Source organism: Tauraco erythrolophus, chromosome 2 (assembly GCF_009769465.1).
Source record: "Tauraco erythrolophus isolate bTauEry1 chromosome 2, bTauEry1.pri, whole genome shotgun sequence".
Classification (NCBI taxonomy): domain Eukaryota; kingdom Metazoa; phylum Chordata; class Aves; order Musophagiformes; family Musophagidae; genus Tauraco; species Tauraco erythrolophus.
Window position 1 is genome coordinate 44214622 of NC_141466.1, and position 21201 is coordinate 44235822.

At 42.3% G+C, this 21201-nt stretch overlaps 2 protein-coding genes across 2 annotated transcripts in view; one reads left to right on the plus strand and one right to left on the minus strand.

Annotated features, from left to right (window-relative positions):
* ZNF451 (zinc finger protein 451) overlaps positions 1–13052 on the minus strand; it is a 36953-nt gene extending 23901 nt beyond the window's left edge. The window contains exons 1-8 of the mRNA XM_086608311.1: positions 13020–13052; positions 12104–12187; positions 8258–8341; positions 6909–7034; positions 5222–5333; positions 4448–4598; positions 2955–3081; positions 1119–1272 (exon numbers count right to left, since the gene is read on the minus strand). Coding sequence (XP_086464437.1) covers positions 1119–1272; positions 2955–3081; positions 4448–4598; positions 5222–5333; positions 6909–7034; positions 8258–8341; positions 12104–12184 — 835 coding nt within the window. The 5' untranslated portion in view covers positions 12185–12187; positions 13020–13052. The remainder of the gene's footprint in view (positions 1–1118; positions 1273–2954; positions 3082–4447; positions 4599–5221; positions 5334–6908; positions 7035–8257; positions 8342–12103; positions 12188–13019) is intronic.
* A 5014-nt stretch (positions 13053–18066) lies between these two features.
* LOC104374844 (endogenous retrovirus group K member 18 Pol protein) lies at positions 18067–19068 on the plus strand. Its single transcript, XM_009981057.1, has one exon. It carries the CDS (start codon positions 18067–18069, stop codon positions 19066–19068), a length of 1002 nt encoding a protein of 333 aa, XP_009979359.1.
* Positions 19069–21201: the final 2133 nt, after the last annotated feature.

Below are 21201 nucleotides of genomic sequence, written 5' to 3' on the forward strand. Positions count from 1 at the left end.
AAAACCTATGGCCTGATTTTAAAGGCATCTACACTCAGCACATTCAGAATTATAACCTATTTGAGAACAAAAGTACATTAGATTTACAATACATAAGAGAAATCAGAACTGTGCAGCTGATTGTCACTTCCATGAAGATAGCATTACGGACTCGATCTGCAGGAAGATTCCTTCAAACCCTGTCTTTACTGTACACTTCCTGCAGCCACTCTAGGGAAGGAAGATATAGTTATCAAGACGAGAAATAACTATACCAATCCGTTTGGCCATGTAGGCTTATCCTGAAAGCTGCACTATCTAAAACACGGCAGCTTCTTGAACAAGAAGTCAGCTCCATCTGTAGCTCATCTGTCTCAGCTGTTTACCTAACATTAAAGTAAATGCTTTAATGCCTATTGCTTACATCAAAGCTAAAAAGTCAGTACAGCCATGATGGTCATTAACTCTGTTTTCAATAGATCCAACAGATACTTTCTGTGGAATCTAGCAAGTATGGCTCAGGTTGTTACCAGCCCACAACATAACCAATATTTTATCTTTCAGTAGCAATGCAGCCAGCGCAAAGCATCAGACCAGCGGCACTGCTCCAGCTAAGCAGGCTAAATTTGCAATTATATAAAGAAGAAACTTTCACAGGTCTTTTCCATCAGGAATGCCAAGGACATCAACAAGAAAAATAGTCTCCAGTAGACAGCAGACAGTATAGTACGGAAAAGGAACATCACAGCCAGTCTGACTGGGATTGAAAAAGAAATTTATGTGTTTTGGTCCAAGTTCCTATCAACATGCTAAATGTAAACTTATTTAGGACAGTAGTTGCACAGAGTCACTAGAGGATGAGAAGCTTGAGAGACCAGACAGCATGGAGATAAAGTCTGCTTCTCGTTTCAGCAACTATGATGGTGGAATCAATTCTATACAAAAATATGAATTTCAAATTTCTCCTCTGTAAGAGGAGATCTCTTACCAAACTGTATCACATTTAAGACCTTAAAAGAAAAATAAGAGTTCATTAAAAACAAACTTAAAAACCTTAAGCAGAAAAATGTAAGTCACTTCATATCATAAGGATCAATTATCAGAAGGAACGGAAACCAGTACACTTAGTAGCAACATACCACTCGATTTGGAACCCTGGTGGAAGTGGTTCTTTCCTGACATATGCTGCAAGCATTCATCTCTTTTGGTGAAAAGGAGGAAGCAGTTTGGGCATGCAAAACACTGAATATGCTGTGGAGGGAGATCTTTTTTATGTCCGTCATTTTCATTTAGCTGGAAGACAAAATAATCTAGTTAGGAAAAACATGAAGCCAAGAAACCAGTCCCAGTTCTCCTCATGTCCTTCCACTCCTCTCTCCATTCTGTGGTAATATTTTCACTTTTAGGTTTTCAGCTACCACATCTATGTTTATTTACAGCCTAGCCCTATGCATTTCAGCTTGTGAGACACAAGGGACTGGCCAAACTGTCAGTGTCAAACTCAGCTATTCATTCTTACTACAGTGGCAACTTTTCCATTCCCTTCTTGCACCACTGGGAACAACCACCTTCCCCAGGAACTATGGACTCCATCAATTCTTAGCTAGTGTCTCTACCCACACACTCAGAAAAAGCTCTTTCTGTCGCTAAAGCAGCTGGTTTTCCTCATGTCGGTTCTTCGCTAATCTTGGTAAACTCCAAATTCTCAAAATGCTGCTCCTCAGAGTAGCCTGACAGACCCATGACTTTCATTAAAGTCAAATCCTTCCACCCCTTTTGCCTTCTACATCAACTTCAGATCTTTGCCTTCAGGGCAAAAATTCTTTAATTTTGCTTCTCATGTTTTTGCTTACTCCTTTCTCATGTCACTCAAAGAATCTTTATGATATGCTTATGCTTTCTTCCATAGCTTTACTTAGGATTATCTCCCCATCCTTCCACACCAAAACAATCCCGTCTTCTTGCCCGCTGCAAGAGCCACTCCCTTTCACCTGTCCCTAACTCCTCATGCCCCTGGACACACCACAGACACACAACTTGGAAACAATGGAAAAAGCACAGGGGCAAACTATGATGCAATCCTTCAAGCTTGTCAGACATGATTATGCATCAGGAGTTACTACTACTAGCTAAAAGTAGTCTGATTTTCAGAGAATCTGAAGCCTCCCCTGAATTTAACACAGTTTCTGGTAACTAGGTGGGTACGCAACAATATTTGCTATTAAAACACTAAACTTTGAAACTGCTATCCATTATTATCCCAATCCAACAGCACACTGCTTAAATAAAGCCACACACCTTGAAGATAACATCTGAGCATCTGTCACTGAACTGAGGTTTTACAGTGGTAAGTTATGAGCAGAAGGGAGAGAGCATTATCAAAAAAAAGTGAGAAGAGCAGAGGCAGGGAGGAACAACAACAACAAAAGAAAATACTATTAGCTTATATTTAAATCAAAACTCAAATGCTAGATTATCCTTTTCCCTTCTGTAAGTTAACTGGTGAGCATCAGCGAATACATCAACAGAGACTGGAAAAAGAGAAGAAACAGTTGCATCTGAATTACCCAAGTTTCTTTTCTCATTCTGTTGCCTCTTTTTTCCCCCCCCATCTCCTTTCTGTTGCTTCTCTTTACTGCCACTTATTTTACCGTAACTTCTGCCTTTACCTTCCATAGTTTTGGAGATTCAAAAAAAGGAAATACCTTTCGACAGCACCAACAGAGGGACAAGAGGTTAAAGACAGAACTATGATCCTCTCTCAAAAGTACAACCTAATGGTCAAATCTAATGCGAGTACTGTCAGGATATACCAGGTGTTTGGAACACATCAGAGTAAGAAAAGCTATCTTGAAGACTAAAAGAGGGAAGGGAGATAAAGAGGGTTAAAAGGAAAAAAATCAGTACATCATTACACGTCTTGAAAACCCTCTACTACATTCAGTCAGGCAAGTTACTCATCCTTATGATCTTGCCTTAGATAAAAGATGATCACTGTACTGCTGAGAGGTTGAAAATCTTTTGCAGCATATCACACAGGCAAGAGCATTATGTGGGGGTCCATGTAATGTGACTGTTGGGTCACAAGGAGAATGATCAAACCTAGAGAGGAAGAAATAAATTAACAAATTAGTCCCCTCTTAATAGTCAAAATGTCTCTTTAATGGGAAAATTAGGTTTATGTCGAACAGCTTCGAAAGACATATCGAATCAACCTAAACTGCAAGATTCCTCACTTCACCTATCACTAACTGTATCAGTTGAAGTGTCCTGTATAGAGGTGATTTTCCCTGCAGCTCATCTGTTATAATGACCACTTTGCAAAGGAATCATATCGTTTTTAAGAGCAAGAAAACTAATAAAGCTTCCATTTCCTAAGAGGGATTTTTAAAATTAATTTATTTTTACCTCCCTGCACTAATTCTGGCTGGGATGGAGTTAATTTTCTTCAAAGCAGCTTGTACAGTGCTGTGTGTTGGATTTATGAACCACAGTGTTGATAGCACAGGCATGTTTGAGGTATTGCTGAGCAGTGATTGCACAGCGTCAAGGCCACCCCTGTTTTTCAGACCACCCTGCCATCAAGGAGGCTGGGGGTGGGTGAGTGAGAGGTTGGGAGGAGACACAGCTGGGACAGCTGACCCCAGCTGACCAAAGGGACATCCCGTATCATATGACCCTGGGCTCAGCAATAAAAACTGGGTGAAGGAGGAGGAAGCAGAGGATGTTCAGAATGATGATGTTTGCATTCCCAATTAACCATTATACGTGATAAAGCACTTCCCACTGACAGGAATTCCTTATTTTGCTTTGCTTGTGTGCATGGCTTTTGCTTTACTTATTAAACTGTTTTTATCTCAGCCCAGAGTTTCCTCATTTTTACCCTTCTCTTCCCCATCCCACTGGGATGAGTGAGCGAGCAGCTGTGTGGGGCTGAGCTGCCTACTAGGGTTAACCCACAACATTCTCCTCCTCTCCTTACCTTCTTCCCACGACACATTCACTAGTTAAAAGGCAGTATATGCTGGAATAGACCCCAGGCACAGCGAGTGCTGACTAGCAATGATTAGCTCTCAACAGATGTCTGGCCTATAGCTACTCTTTGCTCCTCTTTCCCCTCATTAGGGGCATCTTTTTTATCTCACCATCAAGCTGACTACATTAGCCTTTTGCTCTTTTCCAAGTTTGGATGAAGAAATAACAGAACTCTTGTTTCTCAAAAAACCTAGATATTAAAAAACGCTTAACAAGAAGAAGAAATCAATTCTGAATGAAAAAAAAAAATAAATCCAACCAACCAGGAAGTTCATCACATCATCTGTATAAAATCCATAACATATTAATCTGCTCTCCAAATGGAATTTTGTCACTATAGGCAGTCTAAAGTAGACTTGATGCTGACATCTGAAGTTCGAGCATATTCTTACATTATTATTTCTTGTACTGAGCTCTTGCACTATGTCCTTACCTTTGAAGGTGACCTAGGAGAAGATGTCTATTATCAAATTCCCTGTTGCAATGCATCACAGGACAAGATATGGGAGTGCTGTTGACTTGCATCTCACGTGTCCTCTTATAAATACCCCTTTTTCCACTGTTAATGGTGCCTGGTTTGAGACCTGTGTCATAAAACAAAGCACTTAACCAGAATCTGAATTATAGAGGCTTAAGAAAACAAAAAATAACATACAAGCCCTAAAGCATTTAAAAAAAAAAAATCAAGTTATATTGATTCTTAAAAGCAAGCTAATAACACACTAACTCAATCCTACTACGGTAAGTCTCCTCTTTCAGTCAAGGAATCTGTCTCGCTTCAATCCCCAGCAGGATTACTTTTCGAACACTTTGACACCCTTCCTTCAGGTAATATTTTAAATTGATTGAACTTCCTGAAGTTATACTTACTTATATAGACACTTCCCTGAGCAACAGGTCAACAGTAATATTTTTCCTTCCAGTAACTTTGCTTATAAAAGTAGTTAACATTGCCTTAGTGGTTTTTAGACTTTATAAATTAAATTTTCTAAGCAGCAAAACATTAGAATAATAGCTTCTATGGAAATGGGTGTATAAGAACTTTCAAATGCCACACTCTAGCAAAGTTAGTATTGCAAGATTTGGTTATGTGTAAGAGGCACCTGCATGCCCAGTGTCAGTATTACTCAATGCAATTACCAGATGTTCTACTTAGCAATGCAAGACTTAGAAAATGTATTACTCAAACTTAGTTTCCTATTCTTACCAGGCATTTTTAACCACTGGTCCACACATAATCTTGCAGCTTCTGTGTCACTGTGTTCCCGAATAAATTCTAGTTCTTGCAACCCGTGAGCATATTGGGAATCAACTTTCTCCTGAAGAGAAAAACACATTAGCCAAGGTTATGATCAAATTAAAAAAAAAAAAAAAAAAACAAAACCAAACAATTCAAGATTTAAGTATGTATACCAAAACTTAACATGTGGGTCTCTAAAAACCTAAGGGAAAAAAAAAAAAAAACACAACACCACAAAAACCTAAGGGAGGACATAAATCTTACAACTTGACTGACTTCTGTGTAACACAATAAAGATGAAATGTAACAGCAATAAAAAAACAAATTAAAAAAATAGTACTAATTTTTATGCCCTGAAAAAAGGTATAACTCAAGTCAATTTACTTTTACTGCACCAACTGAAGTTTCTGAAGCATGTACATAACCAAGAATAATTTTAAGATCATAAGATTATAAAAAGAAAATAATGATTTTTTTTTTTAAAAAAAGGTAAGATAAAATGGCTATTGAAACCAAAGAGTCAATTTGTTCCAATGCTGAAACAAACAAAAAAAATACAGCAGTTTCACTTTGAAGAGTAATTTTAATTCTGCAGATTGCATTATCTAATGAGGAGTGAGGAGCTGCCTGGCAGAAGAAACATTCATCATTAACAAAAGGATTTTTTATCCTTCATTCTCGGACTATTTTAAAAGCTACATAACTATCTCTGACTCCACTTCACAGTTGAAGAATTCTATGTGGAGACAATAACAGATTGCCAAATTCTAAGCTGAGGAATTTCTAACAGGAAAGCCTCTGAACTTCAAGGCTACCTGGGACTCTATCCAACAGCCTTTTACTCTCCTGTTTTACAGTTTCATAGTCTATTGTAGACTGTAACAAGGTGTAACTATATGAAAATTACGTGACTTCAAAAGCTATTAACAGTGTTCAGAAAATTAGGCTGGAAAGTCAGCATGTTGCACAAATACTGGATTTGCATGTGTCCCTGTTGAATGTCATGAGGTTCTTACAAGGCCATTCCTTCAAGCTGTCCAGGTCTCGCCGACAGCAGCCCTACCCTTAAGCCTATTGACTGCACCTCCCAGCTGGTAATAAAAAAATTTATCCATGTCTTTCAAATGGCTGCATAATACAATGAATAGGATTCGACTTGAAAAATTATGCCTTATATATAGAAAATTTTATCCCATTATAAAATATTACCTGATATAGAGATTTAACATGGCAAAGAGCTTCCCAAAAATCTCAGACAGAAGCAGGCAGATAACTAGGTTTGTTGTATGGTGGTTTGTGATAACTGTTATTTTTCAACTATTTAACCAGAATAATTGATGCTAAGGTCACTCTGATATATATATATATATATATATATACACAAAAATAAACAAAAGAACAAGTTTTTGCCATTGTCTTGCATGAAGTTAGGTTATTAGGAACCACAACAAGACTAGCAAATTGATCAGTTAAAAGCCACTGAGGAGGCAAAGTCCATAATTTGTTTCAAACAACGTCCCAGAAGCAAAAGTTCTCTAGTTGCTAGTTCCAGGTCTGGCTCACCAATCTTTTTATTTACTTAATAGTGAAAAACACACTCATGACTACAAGGCCTGTATTATGCAATTCTACTGACACAAAATACACCCAATACCTTAAAAGCTTTGTTTTTCTCTTCTTTTTGCTGTTTCTCTACTTCAACATGGCGTGCCAGACGATCCAAGGTTGATGTAACTCGTTCTTTCTGATAGTCAATGTGATCTTTACGCTTAGTATTTCTCTAGAATTGAAAAGTTAAACTTTTATTTGGCAATTGTTAAGTGACAGGGCACTAATATGGTGAAAAGTGATGCCCAAGCATCAGGACATAATTCAGCAAAGATAGTCTGATCCTAACTAAGGTCCACAATATACCTTGCTAGTTTTCTCTTCCTATTTACCAGCATCTTCAATTTCTGTTAAAAGACAAAGAAACAAAACAACCCTACACATTCAAGGAAATTCAACATCAACATTAGCCTCACCAAAGCACTAGAAGGGACATGGATGATTGTGCTGGGTGTCCTGGAAGTCTCCAACAACTTAAAAATCAAGTAAATTCTTCTAAGTAGTTAAATAAAATTCCTAAAGATTTCAAAGCCAACATGCAGCCTGTATGAAACACTGAGAACTGATATAATTCTTGCTCTAAGACAACATTGCCCAGTAACTTCAAAAAGGCAGATCATTAGCTTTTTCTAGCATATAAACCATACACTGTAGTTTGCTCATGCTACACGATCAGCTCTAGCAATCATCACTGTGGAGTGAGCCTCTGCATGTACAGAAGACCCACCTTTCCTTAAGAACCAGGTTTATTACACACATCCTCTACTGCAACACTGGAAAATAGAAGTCAAGAGATGGCCACTGCTGCCAAAAACAACTCTACTAGAGTCATTCTCAGTCACTGTCCTTCCAAAAGGCCCTGCAGAGTAGGCACCATAAGCTTGCAGGATAACATTAATTGACCAGTCTGCTTCTGATTTACACATTCTTAGGAAGGATTATTAAGAATGAGGCTGAGTTAAGACCAGGCTGCCATCAGAATAAGGTCATCCAACCTATAAACTGCTCCTAAAAAGTTATTTTAGGACGAAAAGGCCTGGGAGTAGGCCAGATACATTTGCAGGCTAGAGGCTGGACACACTGACTTCTGAGGTAATTCGTAAAGTGACGTTTTTCATTGCCACGCTTGCTAAAACCACTGAAAGTCAAATAAAAGTTCTAAGTCCATTTCAAGAAGGCATAAAATGGCTCTGGAAAAAATAAAGTATTGGCATTCTTGCCTTCCACTCAACATTAAGTAAATATCAAAAGACTTTAATGTTGGTTTATTTATTTATTGCTTGTTAAATATGCCTCTAACAAGTTTTTTGTTAAGAGTAACTGATGGGAAAAAACATAGAAGACTAACTAGTTTATTCAACCAAGAAGTCCCAAAATATGTTACAACATACTCACATGAACATAAGAACTGCTGTTGGGTTCTTCATCCTCACTACTGACAAGATCAATGCATTCAAGTACAGGTCTTAAAGGTCCTTCCTGAAGAAAAGTGTTAAAAAACACACACACAAGCATTAAACGGTCTTCCTCAGAGATAAAATGTGGCATGTGTTACAGTACGTTGTCAGCATCAGCAATACCTGAAGGAGAATTTCACCAAGGTTTTAAGAGGGTGCAGTAACTAAATTCCTGCATGGCAACTTTTCCACTTCACAGACTAATCCACAAAACTGGTAAAACACACAAATAAGTAACTATCCACAAATAATTAAAATATCAACTTAAAATACAGCCATTGACATAGAAAAAAATACTCAAATTAACAGTCTGGGCTTGCTTAATAACCTTATATTCTTCACCTTCTCAATCAACTTATATCTCCTTTTTTAAAGATACTCTACTTGTGCCATTAATTTGATGGTAATAGGGTAGCAGGCTATTACTGAGAGGGACAGTCTTAGATTTCACTAAGCAATGCTAAATGTTTTTTTGTTGTTTTTCAAGGTTTGTTTTGATTTTGATTGTTTATTTTTAAAAGACAAATTAAATTCCAACTCCAAAAGAAATTAAACTCCTTTAGTATTTCAGACATCAAGGAAGTGGGAAACAGTTTCGTACATGTTTAAGGCTACTCCTTTCTGAGCAGGTATTGCACAAGCAGGTTACAAGTGTTTTCTCTGTATTGGAATCACAATGAGGGGGAGGTCATTTTCTTTTAAAAGAAAACGTATTTTACCCATTCACACCACATACTCAAAAGCACAAAGACACATGTCCAAAGAGCCTGTCCAGCTTTGCAATTGAAAGATGTGCATCCAGGAAGTCTGGTCAGGACTCCATGCAGTGAAGTTGAGGACAAAGGACTCTGGCTATAGACAAGTACTTAGGTCTTCCATATTCTTCCTACCTTGGCAGCCATGTGTTTCTTTTGCATATTTCTGATCTTCTGTCTGCCCCTCCTCTGAGAGTCATTAAAGGTTATTGATTGGTTTTGTCTCTTCCTTTAGGATGTCTTAAGGCTCTAGCCGTGTTCTTAGTCTCCTGCAATCATCTTAATGGTTTAAGCCTTGGTTTTAATTTGCATTAATGCTGTTTCTTGCTAAGTGTCTTCAGAAACTTCATGTAGGTGGTCTGTGACCTCAACGACCTGCTAGTCTAGGTAGTACCAACACCAGTTGATTTACATGCCTTCATATTCCTCCCTTTTTTTCCCTCCACTGTCTAGTGCTTCCACAAGTGTGTGTATTCCCATTCACACCAATTTCAACATTTCTACTACAAGCTTCTGGTAGATAGCAGAATGTTGGCACAAACATGAAAAAGCAAACAGAATAAAAAGTAAAATCAGCAACCCAAACTAAGAACATAGGTCATAAGTTATTTAAAGAAGATGGACAAAATAACATCTGGAGCTCCCTTCACACTTGCTGCGACAAGACTCTTTAGTTTTTAAAAAAAAAAAAAAAGATGCTCTATGTCCATACAATCTGACGTTGTGCAAAAAAAGCCCTGTATCATGCTACAACATTATCACATCAACTAAATAACCAGTATAAGGAACATGAAACAGGATGGGTAAGTCTACATACACCACACGAAAATATTCCTAGTAACCCTAACTCACATGCATGGTCACATGAATACACATCTTCAGCGAGAGGCAAAGTTAACTAAAATCTCCACGTGCCATAAAAAAAGTTCCCATCCAAATTCTGAAAGTTATTATCTAACTTCAAAGCATATAAACAAAAAACAAAGATAGTTTTATGGTTTTGGTCATGGTAGGGGGTACTCATTTTTTTTTAGTTTTGTTTGCGGTGTTTTTTGTTTGGTTGTTTGTTGGGGTTTTTTTTAAAGTCTGTACACACAATGCCATCTACATCATATCACAGCTTTTTTCTAAACTGCAGTGATAGTCATTTGTCTGGCAATATTGCTGACAAATACCACAGATTTGTAATATACTTCAAAGACATTCTTTATTTGTTAGAAAGTTAAGTTTTCCAGGCAGAAAAAGGACTTACAATAGTCAGCAGACTGACTTCTTGAAGAGGTGCAGTACTATCTCTACCACCTCTGCCATATATTTGGCAGCGTCCTCAAGATCTTAACAATCAACCAACTAGGGTGGGCTACAAAGACTTATTGCCTCTTGAGAAGTAGCAGAGAGCACAGCAGCGTGCAATTCTCTCTGCTGTCCTTACTGCATCTCATTCTTTACATTCTTCCACCTTCCAAGGCTGTAAAACTGTTCAGCTGGCCAGGCATAAAGTCTCACCGGGGAAGAAGAGGGATGAGATCTTGGACAGACGACAAAAGCTTATATAAATCAAGCTGCAGGCCTCAAATTACCCAAAAAGCATGCTTACATTTTTATGATTAAATAAAGAGAATATGTTTTTCTAAATGAAATATATAAAAAAACCACAAACACACACAAAAAAACCACAAAAAAAAAATAACCATCATGAATTAAATACCTATTAAACAAGAGGTGTTAGCAAGTAGCCACACTCAGACCACCTGACCGTCCAGTAAGTTCAATAATGTGTTTTGAAATGTTTAACTCAGATCATAACAGCTGCAGCTTCTTCAAATGCAGTGATTTTCATTATTTCTGTTTACTTACTGAATTCAGCAACTAGTTAAAAGTTTGGAAACTGACAGCTGAAAAGCAGAGTAACTTGCTTTCAAGCTTAGGAAGTTCTAGTGATGAGAACAGTAAAATTCAGTTTATCGCAAGTAATATTACATTTGTTTAAACGTTCGCACACATGAAACGTTCTTGTTTCCTTCTGATTCTGTGCCTCCTACTACACAGTTTTTTGTGTACTATTTTTTGGGTTGCACTCCGATTTGAACATAAATGCAATGTGTGAATTCTTTAAAATGACTCCTCAAAGATATATACCCTTATTTTCCACAAAAATTAAAGGGGGGTGGGGGGGAGGGGTGTAAACACCACACTATCTGTCTATATACACTCCTGAATAATGATGTAAGTCTTAAAAGTAGCATTTATTTAGGCTAGTTTGTGTTTCATTGGTTGGTAGCTTAATCTTTAGATGAAGATAAAAACAAATACTGAAATTAAGAGCGTAAGAAATACAATCCTGAGTCCAATTAAAAACTCTTCTGTGCTACAAAAGATTATTTTGAGAAAGTATAAGAATTGAGGAAAACACTATAAACCTATCCCAAGTATATCTACTCAGCAATTGCTTAAGTCAATGTATGAGAAACCTTGATTGAAAGCCATCATTAAATATCACAGCACTGGTTTAGATCCATCAGAGCTGAGTGCTATTACACAGAACAGACTCCAAATGCTACTTCTAAGGAGATAGTGACTTCAGCCTGGGCTCATCCTGACAGCAGTGCTCCTCTCTGCCAAAATGTCTTGATATCAAAAAGAAAGCTTAAGTTCAAAGCCTCTTTATGCAGTGGCTCAGGATAGAAATCATACTCATGGAGGGAGACTGGGTCTAGGACTGCTCTCCCCTGTAAATGTTAACAGACGCCTTCTGAGAATTTCATGCCAGCCATAGCTTTAGATGGACTTTTTATATTTTTTGTCATCTTACACCCTTCCAAAGAAAGGGCAGATAAACCTTTAAGACAAACTTGCTATGTGCCACAAAGACTTACAAATGAAAATGTATTTAAATCCAGAAGTAATGCTTTCCATCAAAATACAATCGAGATCATTACAGTATGCAAAGACCCCCTCCTGTTTTATCAGGCTACCGAGCGCATATTTATGTCAACAAGCAGTATATTTCCAGTATAAGATCTACTTACTGCAACAAACTCAATCTCATCTTCACTTTCAGAAGTTGGCATTTTACTCTCTTGACTGTTGACAGAGCTATGGGACTCCATTATCTAAACAGAAACAAACCAAAACACGCTTCATCACTTTATTTTGCAAGTTTTCTTCAACTACACGGCGGTTTCCGCTTTATGCCTACTTTGGCTTTACAGCCCATCTGCGCTCAACAGGCCTCTCTCTCCACGTCGTTCACTGACAATCACCGTTAATATTAGGGTAAGCGATAACAATTTTGACTCGGATCGCGTTACTGTGATTTGTCTGGAAAAACAAACACGCAAAACGTGGCCTAACCTGCAAAGCATCCCAACACCTATTCCCAGCCGGCAGCCACAGATACAGCGCATCGCCAAGTTCAGTAACATGCTGAAGCCGACAACATGCTTAAGCCTGAGGGCCGGACCGGAGCTCCAGCCTAACGGCGCCGTGCTACCGCTACAACACCGACACGGGGCGGCCTACTAACAGACGCGGGGCGAGCTCAGGCGTAACGAGCAGCTACCGGCATTTCTGGTGCCTCTGGCCGCTTTAGGACCGCAGCGGCGCCAGGAGGCTGAGCTCCCCGCTTCAAAACCAGCGCCGCCCGCCCCGCCAAGCGGAAGACCTCCGTGCGTGGCGGGCAACCGCGGCCTCCCCCGGCAGCGCGGCCCCGGACGGCGGGTGTGCTGACTCACGTGCCCCCGGGAGCTCGCACGGACACCCCGGCCCCTCGACGCCTCACCGCCGGGCCGGGCCGCGCCGCCGCCGCAGCTCGGGGGAAGGGGGGGGGGGACGGCGGCCTCGCCAGGCGCCCGCCGCCTGCCCGGCGGGGGCTCGGTGGCTAAGCGACGGCCCCGCGCCCCTCACAGCGCACCGGGCCCGCCGCAGAGCCCCCGCCTCGCTCACCCGAGGGCACACCAGCAACCTGGCCCGGCGCGCCTCCGCTTCCTCTTCAACCCGGGGGCGGCGGGGAGGGGAGGGGCGGGCGGGAGCGCGGCACGGCTTGCCGGGATTTGTAGTTGCCGCCTGCTTCGCCTCTCCCCTCCTTCTCTTCCCCCATGGCAGGTGCCGGCGCTACTGCGACACCACCGTGGCGCAGCACCCCCACGGCGGCATTTCGGGGCTCGTTCCTGCAATAACTTCCTGCCTCCCTTCTTCCGCCTTCAGTTGGGCTGCATAGAGTTCCTCCTCAAAGGAGGAAAACCCTCACGCCGCTTCCGGGGGAGGAGGAGGGCGGCGGCCATTGGGGCTGACGGCGGAGGGAGGGGGAAGGCGGGAAAATCGCCTCTCCGGGAGGAGGGCGCCCGGGCCCGGCCGCTGGCGCCGCGCTGAGAGGTCCGCAGCGGAACGGCCGCTCTGGCAGGCGGCGGGGCGCCGCCTTTTCAGTCAGCCAGTTCTGAGTCCACCTCGCTGACTGCTCATCCAGCTCAGGCGTCCACAGCTTGGCTGTGAGCATCGGAGGAGAGGCGGTGCCCACGGCCTCAGAGAAGTCCAGGTAGACAGTTTCCATTGCTCTCCTCTCATCTACCAGGCCAGTCACTTTATCATAGAAGTTTATCAAGTTGGTCAAGCGTGACTTTCCCTTGGTAATGCCACACTTACAACTCCTGATGATTTTCTTGACACCAAAGCGCTTGGAAATGGTTTCCAGGTTTAACTGTCCCGTCACCTTCCCAGGGATCAGAATGAAGCAGACCAGCCTGTAGCTCCATGCGTCCTCCTTCGTGCCCTTCTTGAAGATGGAGGTGGCCTTTGGTTTCCTCTAGTCCTCAGGCACCTCTCCTAGTCACCACGATTGATCAAAGATTATTGAGACTTGCCTTGCAATGGTATCTACCAGCTCCCTCAGCACTCATGGCTGCATCCCATCAGGGCCCGTGGACTTAGCATGTCCAGTTTGCGCTGACCTGGTCCTCTTCCACCCGGGGTACATCTTCCTTACTCCAGCCTCTCCCCTTGGTCTCTGGGACCTGGAATTCCTGAAGGCTGGTCTTGCCAGTAAAGACAGGCAAAGAAGGCATTCAGTAACTCAGCCTTTTCCCTATCCTGTGTCACCAGGTCACGCGTCTCATTTAGCAATGGGCTCACATTTTCCTTAGTCTTCCTTTTGTCACCTATGTACTTACAGAAGCCATTCTTCCTGTCTTTGACATCCCTGGCTAGATCCAATTCCAGTGGGGCTTTAGCTTTCCTAATTTCATCCCTACATGTTTGAACAATGTTTCTGTATTCCTCTCAGGGTACCCATCCTTGCTTCCATGCTTTGTATGTTTCTTTTTTGTGTTTGTGTTTGACCAGGAGCTCCTTGTTTGTCTACACAGGCCTCCTGGCACTTTTATCTGGCTTCATGTTCCCTGAAATGAACAGCTCTTGAGCTCGGAGGAGTTGATCCTTGAATATCAACAAGTTTTCTTGGGCCCCTCTTCCCTCCAGGCCTTATCCCATGGGACTCTCCCAAGCAGATCATGCTTTTTACACTCCTCCCTCCCCTCATGATCCTGAGCTCCACCATCTTGTGGTCACTTGAGCTTCACATTCCCAACAAGCCCTTCATTGTTGGTATGACGTCCAACAAAGTACTGCTCTTCGTTGGTCTTTGTTGGCTGTGGGAAACTACAGCTGGTCTGTGGATCCCAGGACAGAAGATAAGAAATTGACCTTGGAGAGATTGCTGTGTACCCCTGATGATTTGGAAACTCCCTGAACAGAAGAAATGGAAACAACTTGCAGGTGCTGAGAGAGCCAGGGAACCGTAAGATAAGGAGGAACTGTAAGATAAGAAACTGGACTGTGTTTTTGCACTAATTGCATGATGTAATGAATTTGGCTTGCATTATATAGAGCACGTGATCACCAATCATGTATTAGGCGAAGGTGCGTGAACAGCTGTGGGTAACCAGTGACCTAATTGCTTGTGTTGCGTGCACTGTTAGAATTAGCATAAAAGTGTACTGGAACCTGCAAGAGTTAGATGGAAATAGTTATACAATAAATATACACACACTGATGAATACTACTTGAACCTGTGTATGTCGTGTCCGTCTCAACAGCGACATACAGCGACATCTGGTGACCCCGACGTGATACACCAGGACACAAACTTTTTGACTGCAGGGCGGAGTGCGGTGGAGACTGAGCACAGCGTAGCTTGAGAGCAGCGGGGAAGCTGCGAATTGATCCGGATTGACTTAGGCACCTGAAAAGGTGAGCCGCTGGGAATGGGACAATGGGGGATAGCCTCAGAAAGGAGGAGGAAGCTGTCCTTTCTCTGTGGACACTAATATTGGAAAGAAAAGGACTGAAAGTGACTAATAATAACCTCAAAAAAATGTTGTTGTGGGTGCAGCAACAAGGGCTTGAAGCGAACTCTGCCACAGCATTCAGTTTGTCAGTTTGGCAAGCCCTAGGGGAGAAACTATTCGATGCTGCTTCTCGTGGGGCAAGAGATGCTGCAGACTTATTGACAACGTGGCGATCACTTTTAGAGGCTTTGAAGGACTTGATGTCTGAGCGTGATAAAGCAGAGGATAAGATGGACTCTGTTCTGATAACCTCCTCTGCAGTAAACGAGGTTGTGGGAGAGACTTCTGAAGTGAATGATAGCTCAGCTGGGAGGTTACCACCTGTGCTTAAGCTGAGAAAAAGATTGCTGAAACCTGTTTGTTTAGTGGAACTGGCCTTCCGGGGAACGTACGTATCCCCCGCAGAACAGCTAAAGGCAGCGGAAAAATCCTCAGGAACGTATGTGTCCCCTGCAGAACAGCTAAAAGCAGAGGAAAAATTTACTCCCTACAAGTTGCCTTGACAGCAGCTGCAAGAGGCAAAAGAAAAATATGCAACTTCTGAGGTTGAAACATGCCCTCTCCCTTCTCCGTTGAATTCCTCTGATATTGAGGAGACAGAGTATGAACAAATACAGGATCAGTTATATCCCCCTTTACCAGAGAGTGATGGAAAGGATGATCCTATGAGAGATTTTGCTGAGATACCCACTATTTCTGCAAAGCAGGCAGGAAAACAGGGGGGTCTACCGTGTCGGCTTCTCTTGGGTGGAGGTCATGGGTATTGCCACCTGCTACAGTGATAGTTCAGCCACATAATGCAGTACATTTTTGGGATGTGGTTAGGAAAAAAAGCAATGGAGGTTGGAGACTGGGACTTGACTGAAGCACTGGGGGCATCGGTCAATAAGGATCCACCTGTGATGGAAATAGAGGGAGGACCTAGTGCATTCCCTGTGGAGTTAGCCCTCCCGGGTTCTAATCAGCCCAATCAACATGTGGGATGGTCATGGAGAGTTATGCAGGATATGCAGAAGGCAGTAGCCCAGTATGGACCGAATTCCCCAGCAGTAATACAATTGTTACAATTATTGAACTTAGAGGTATTGGTGCCCTATTATTTTCAACATTTGTCTCAAATTGTGTTTCAGCCAGTACAGCACTCAGTTTTTATGAATGTTTGGAGACAATGGGCCGATCATCAGGCATTGCAAAATATGCAATTGCCCCAAGGTGACCCTTGTCATGGTGTAGGTACTGACGTGTTGATGGGAACTGGTCAAGTGTTTAGTAACCGGACAACTCAAGCACAGTGGCATTCCCAAATTCTTGTGCCAATTAAGCAAATAGGGATGCAAGTTTTAATGCGCATGGCAGAAATGGTGGAGCCTAAGGCAAGGTATTCATCAATTAAACAAGGGGTCAGGGAACCTTTCTAACCATTTGTGGAAAAGTTGCAAGGGGCTATAGAAAAACAAGTATTTGACACCAATTTGCGAGCCCTGTTAACAAAACAGTTGGCGAAAGATACTGCCAACCCTGATTGTCGGAGAGTTATTGAGACATTACCAGGGGATCCGTCTTTAGAGGAAATGGTTACTGTGTGTGCTAAAGTTGGGTCTGTAGAGCATAAAATGGCTGCACTGGCCACCGCCCTAGCTGCCTTGCGTGTTAAGGAGCAGAAGTGTTACAGATGTGGAAACCTGGGACATATAAAATCAGAACGCCCAGAACTGAAAGGTCAGAAGCTGACAACAAATGCCAGAAAAGTTAATGGCTCAGTAACAGTTACTTGCCATAAATGTGGGAAAACAGATCATTTTGCTAAACAATGTTGATCAAAGTTTTATACTAACGGTCAGCCATTCCGGGAAACGGCAAAAAGAGCACGAGGGGGCGTGCACAGACACAAATGCCCTACAGTCCTGGCAACCCCTTTGCGGGAGCAATGCAGCATCCGCAGGCCAATCCGCAAACTAGTGTGAGAAATTATGAGGGAAAACAGTCAGAGCTGCCGGGATGGATCTATCCACCACCAACACAGTAACAATAAATAACTGTCAAATTCACCAAGTGCCTTTGGATGCATGGGGACCAATCAGTAAAGGACTTGGTGCTCTATTGATAGGACAATCAAGTGGCACTTTGCAAGGGTTGATAGCGCACGTAGGACTGATTGATGCTGGTTATACAGGACAGATCTGTGCTATGGTATCTACTGCAACACCACCAGTAACCATTACTAAAGGGACTCGAATTGCTTAACTTATGCCTTTTGTGAGTTGTGTTCCTAGAACAGAGCAGACTGTTCACGGCCACAACGGATTTGGATCTACGGGGTAACCATCTGTTTTTTGGTCCCAGACTGTCACCGACAAGAGACCACAAATGATGTGCACACTTACAATGGATCACGCAACCCCATCGCAGACAAAACTAATGGGTTCGTTGGATACAGGAGCTGATGTCACCATCACTGCGCAACATGACTGGCCTTATACCTGGCCTTTAGTGTTGAATAATACGGGAGTAATGGGTCTTGGGGGGCTTGCTAACAGTTTTATGGCTGCCAAGCCTGTCTTTATTAGTAACCCTGAGGGACAGAAGGCCACTATTAGACCATATGTGATCACAGCACCCTTGAATTTGTGGGAGAGGGACTGTCTTGGACAATGGAGAGTGAAAATTACAATGGATTTTTAGTAGGGGTCACTGTGCTGCAAGGCATAACACAGCCCGCACTGGCATTAACATGGTTAACAGAAAAGCCTGTTTGGGTGGACCAGTGGCCCCTCAGTCAAGAAAAACTCACAGCCCTTCACCTTCTGGTTAAAGAGCAATTGGCTGCAGGACATATAGAAGCCTCTCACAGCCCTTGGAACACACCTGTGTTCGCGATAAAAAAGAAATCAGGAAAATGGTGTTTGTTGCATGATTTAAGAAAGGTCAATGAGATGATGGCAACAATGGGGACTTTGCAACCAGGGTTGCCCTCACCAACTGTGATTCCAATGCAATGGGGAATTGTAGTAATGGATTTAAAGGATTGTTTTTTTACTATTCCTCTTGCTAACCAGGACATGGAGAAATTTGCGTTCACAGTGCCTTCAGTGAATAACAGTGAACCAGCCAAAAGGTATCATTGGAAAGTTTTACCACAAGGTATGAAAAATTCACCCACTGTTTGTCAGTGGTTTGTAGCGAAAGCCTCGAGCCGTGTTCAAGCTGCGTTTCCATCAGGGTATTGTTATCGTTATATGGACGCCATCTTACTAGCTGCACCCTCGCAGGTAATGCTAGCTGAAATGGAGGCTGAAGCACAAAAGTCATTACAATACCATGGATTGGTGATTGCCCCAGAAAAAGTGCAACGCCAGCAGCCATGGTTGTACCTGGGTATGAAGGTGTTAGATCAAACGGTAATGCCACAACCAATTCGGTTGCAAATACACATAAAAACCCTAAATGATGTGCAAAAACTAGCAGGGATGATTAATTGGGTCCGACCTTATTTGGGGTTGACATGTTCCAAATTACAACTGCTTTTGGAGTTGTTAAAAGAGGACTCAGACATTTCTGCACCACGAGTTCTAACTCCAGAAGCAGAACAAGAGGTGGAACAGGCAATCATGCAAAAACATGTATGGAGAATTGATTTAACTGTACCAGTATAAGTGTTTGTTTTGATGATCTGATACCTTTTGCAGTGCTTGCACAATGGAATTCTGATTGGCAAGATCCCTTGCATGTTTTGGAATGGGCCCTTCTGCCCTTTAAAACTAAGAAAATTCCCCCTGGCCTTTTTGAACTTTTAGTTCAAATTATTATGAAAACTAGAGCTCGTTGTGTGGAATTGATGGCAAGAGATCCTGAGAACATTGTGATACCAGTACAAAGTGAATATTTTGAATGGTGCCTTGCCAACAGTTCAGCACTTCAAGCAGCAATGGCAAATTATACAGGTCAAATTAGTTATCGCCTGCCCTCACATCTGTTAATAAAAATGGGTGGCCAGATTCGATTTGCACAAAAACAATTAAGCCAATCTGACCCTGTGCTTGGTCCCACGGTGTTCACTGACGGTTCAGGAAAAACAGGGAAGGCTGCCATTGCCTGGTATGATGGACATCAATGGCAGAACAGAGTGGAATACCAAGAAGGCTCTCCTCAGATTGTTGAATTGAGGGCTATGACTATGGTATTTCAGCAATTTTCTTGTCCTGTTAACATTGTTACTGATTCGGCCTATGTGGCTGGGTTAGTGCAACGGTTAGACAAGGCTGTCCTTCGTCGTGTTACTCAGGAAAAACTTTTTGGAATTTTAAAACTATTATGGACTGAAATTCAAAAGCGACACTCTCCTTATTATGTATTACGTATTAAGAGTCATATGACCCTTCCTGTTTTTTTGGTGGAAGGAAATGCAAGAGCAGATGCACTAGTATCAGGCGTGGCAATGGGACCTACTCCAAACAGTAAACAACAAGCTATTGCTTCTCATCAATTTTTTCATCAGGGCTATCGTGTCCTGAGACGACAATTTCGCTTGTCAAATGCTGAGGCTTGTGCTATTGTTGCTGCATGTCCTGACTGTCAAGGCCAACATGTCCCTCACTACTATGGGACCAACCCTAGAGGGCTGTGGGCCCTCCAGATCTGGCAAACAGATGTTACTCGTATTGCTGAATTTGGCAGATTAAGATTTGTTCATGTATCTATTGACACGTTTTCCTCGGTCATCATTGCTACTGCTCACGCGGAAGAAACTGCCAAATATGCCATTCGCCATTGCCATGAGCTTTTTCTACTGCTGGAGTCCCACATCAGATAAAAATGGATAATGGTCCAGCCTATTTGTCTGAAAAAGTTAATTCATTTTTACAGTTGTGGGGTGTGATTCATGTTACTGGTATCCCTCATTCTCCCACTGGACAAGGTATTGTCGAACGTGCTCATGGCACATTAAAACAGCTTCTGCAAAAACGAAAAGGGGGGATGGCAGCGGATCCTCCAGAGGCTCGATTGAACAAAACTATGTATGTCTTGAATTTTTTACAGGTTTCTGATGATTCTCAGGAACCCTCGATAATATGTCATTTTGATTCCTTAACCACCAACTGTGGGATGTCCCCAGGAGTCAAGCTTAGGGTTCGGGATCTACAGACAGGTCAGTGATCTGATCCCTGTGATCTGATAACCTCAGGACGAGGGTATGCTTGTGTCTCAACAGATGGTGGCCCCCGGTAGGTTCCTGCTCGTTGTGTCCAGCCTGTGGTGGAAAGTTTACCTTGTTGAAGGATGGATTTTGGCTGAGTAAGCAAACCAATGCTACATCAATAGCATTGAGTGATTTATTAACTGATGTTGATAGCGTTAGGCATGCTACACTGCAAAATAGAGCTGCAATTGATTTTTTATTGTCAGTGCAAGGACATGGATGTGAAGATTTTGAAAGAATGTGCTGTATGAATACACAGGAGCATACAGCTCCTGAAAGATGGAGTTAAGAAATTGCAAGCAGATGACGGATGGCACTGGCTGAATAAATTGTTCAGGGGATGGGGACTGGCTGGCTGGTTGTTATCATTGCTAAAAACAGGGTTGTTAATTCTGATTATTGTTGCAGTTGTGTTATTAATGTTGCCCTGTCTGGTCAGTTTGTTGCAAAGGGCCCTGCAGTGAACTGTCCGAGCAAATTTTTTTAGCACAAATACAAAAAGGGGGAATTGTGGGAAACTATGATGGGTTCGTGGATCCCAGGACAGAAGATGAAGAAATTGACCTTGGAGAGATTGCTGTGTACCCCT

Excerpts from the sequence above, each read along its gene's own strand:
- LOC104374844 (XM_009981057.1), top strand. The coding sequence starts at position 18,067 with ATGGAGAGTGAAAATTACAATGGATTTTTAGTAGGGGTCACTGTGCTG.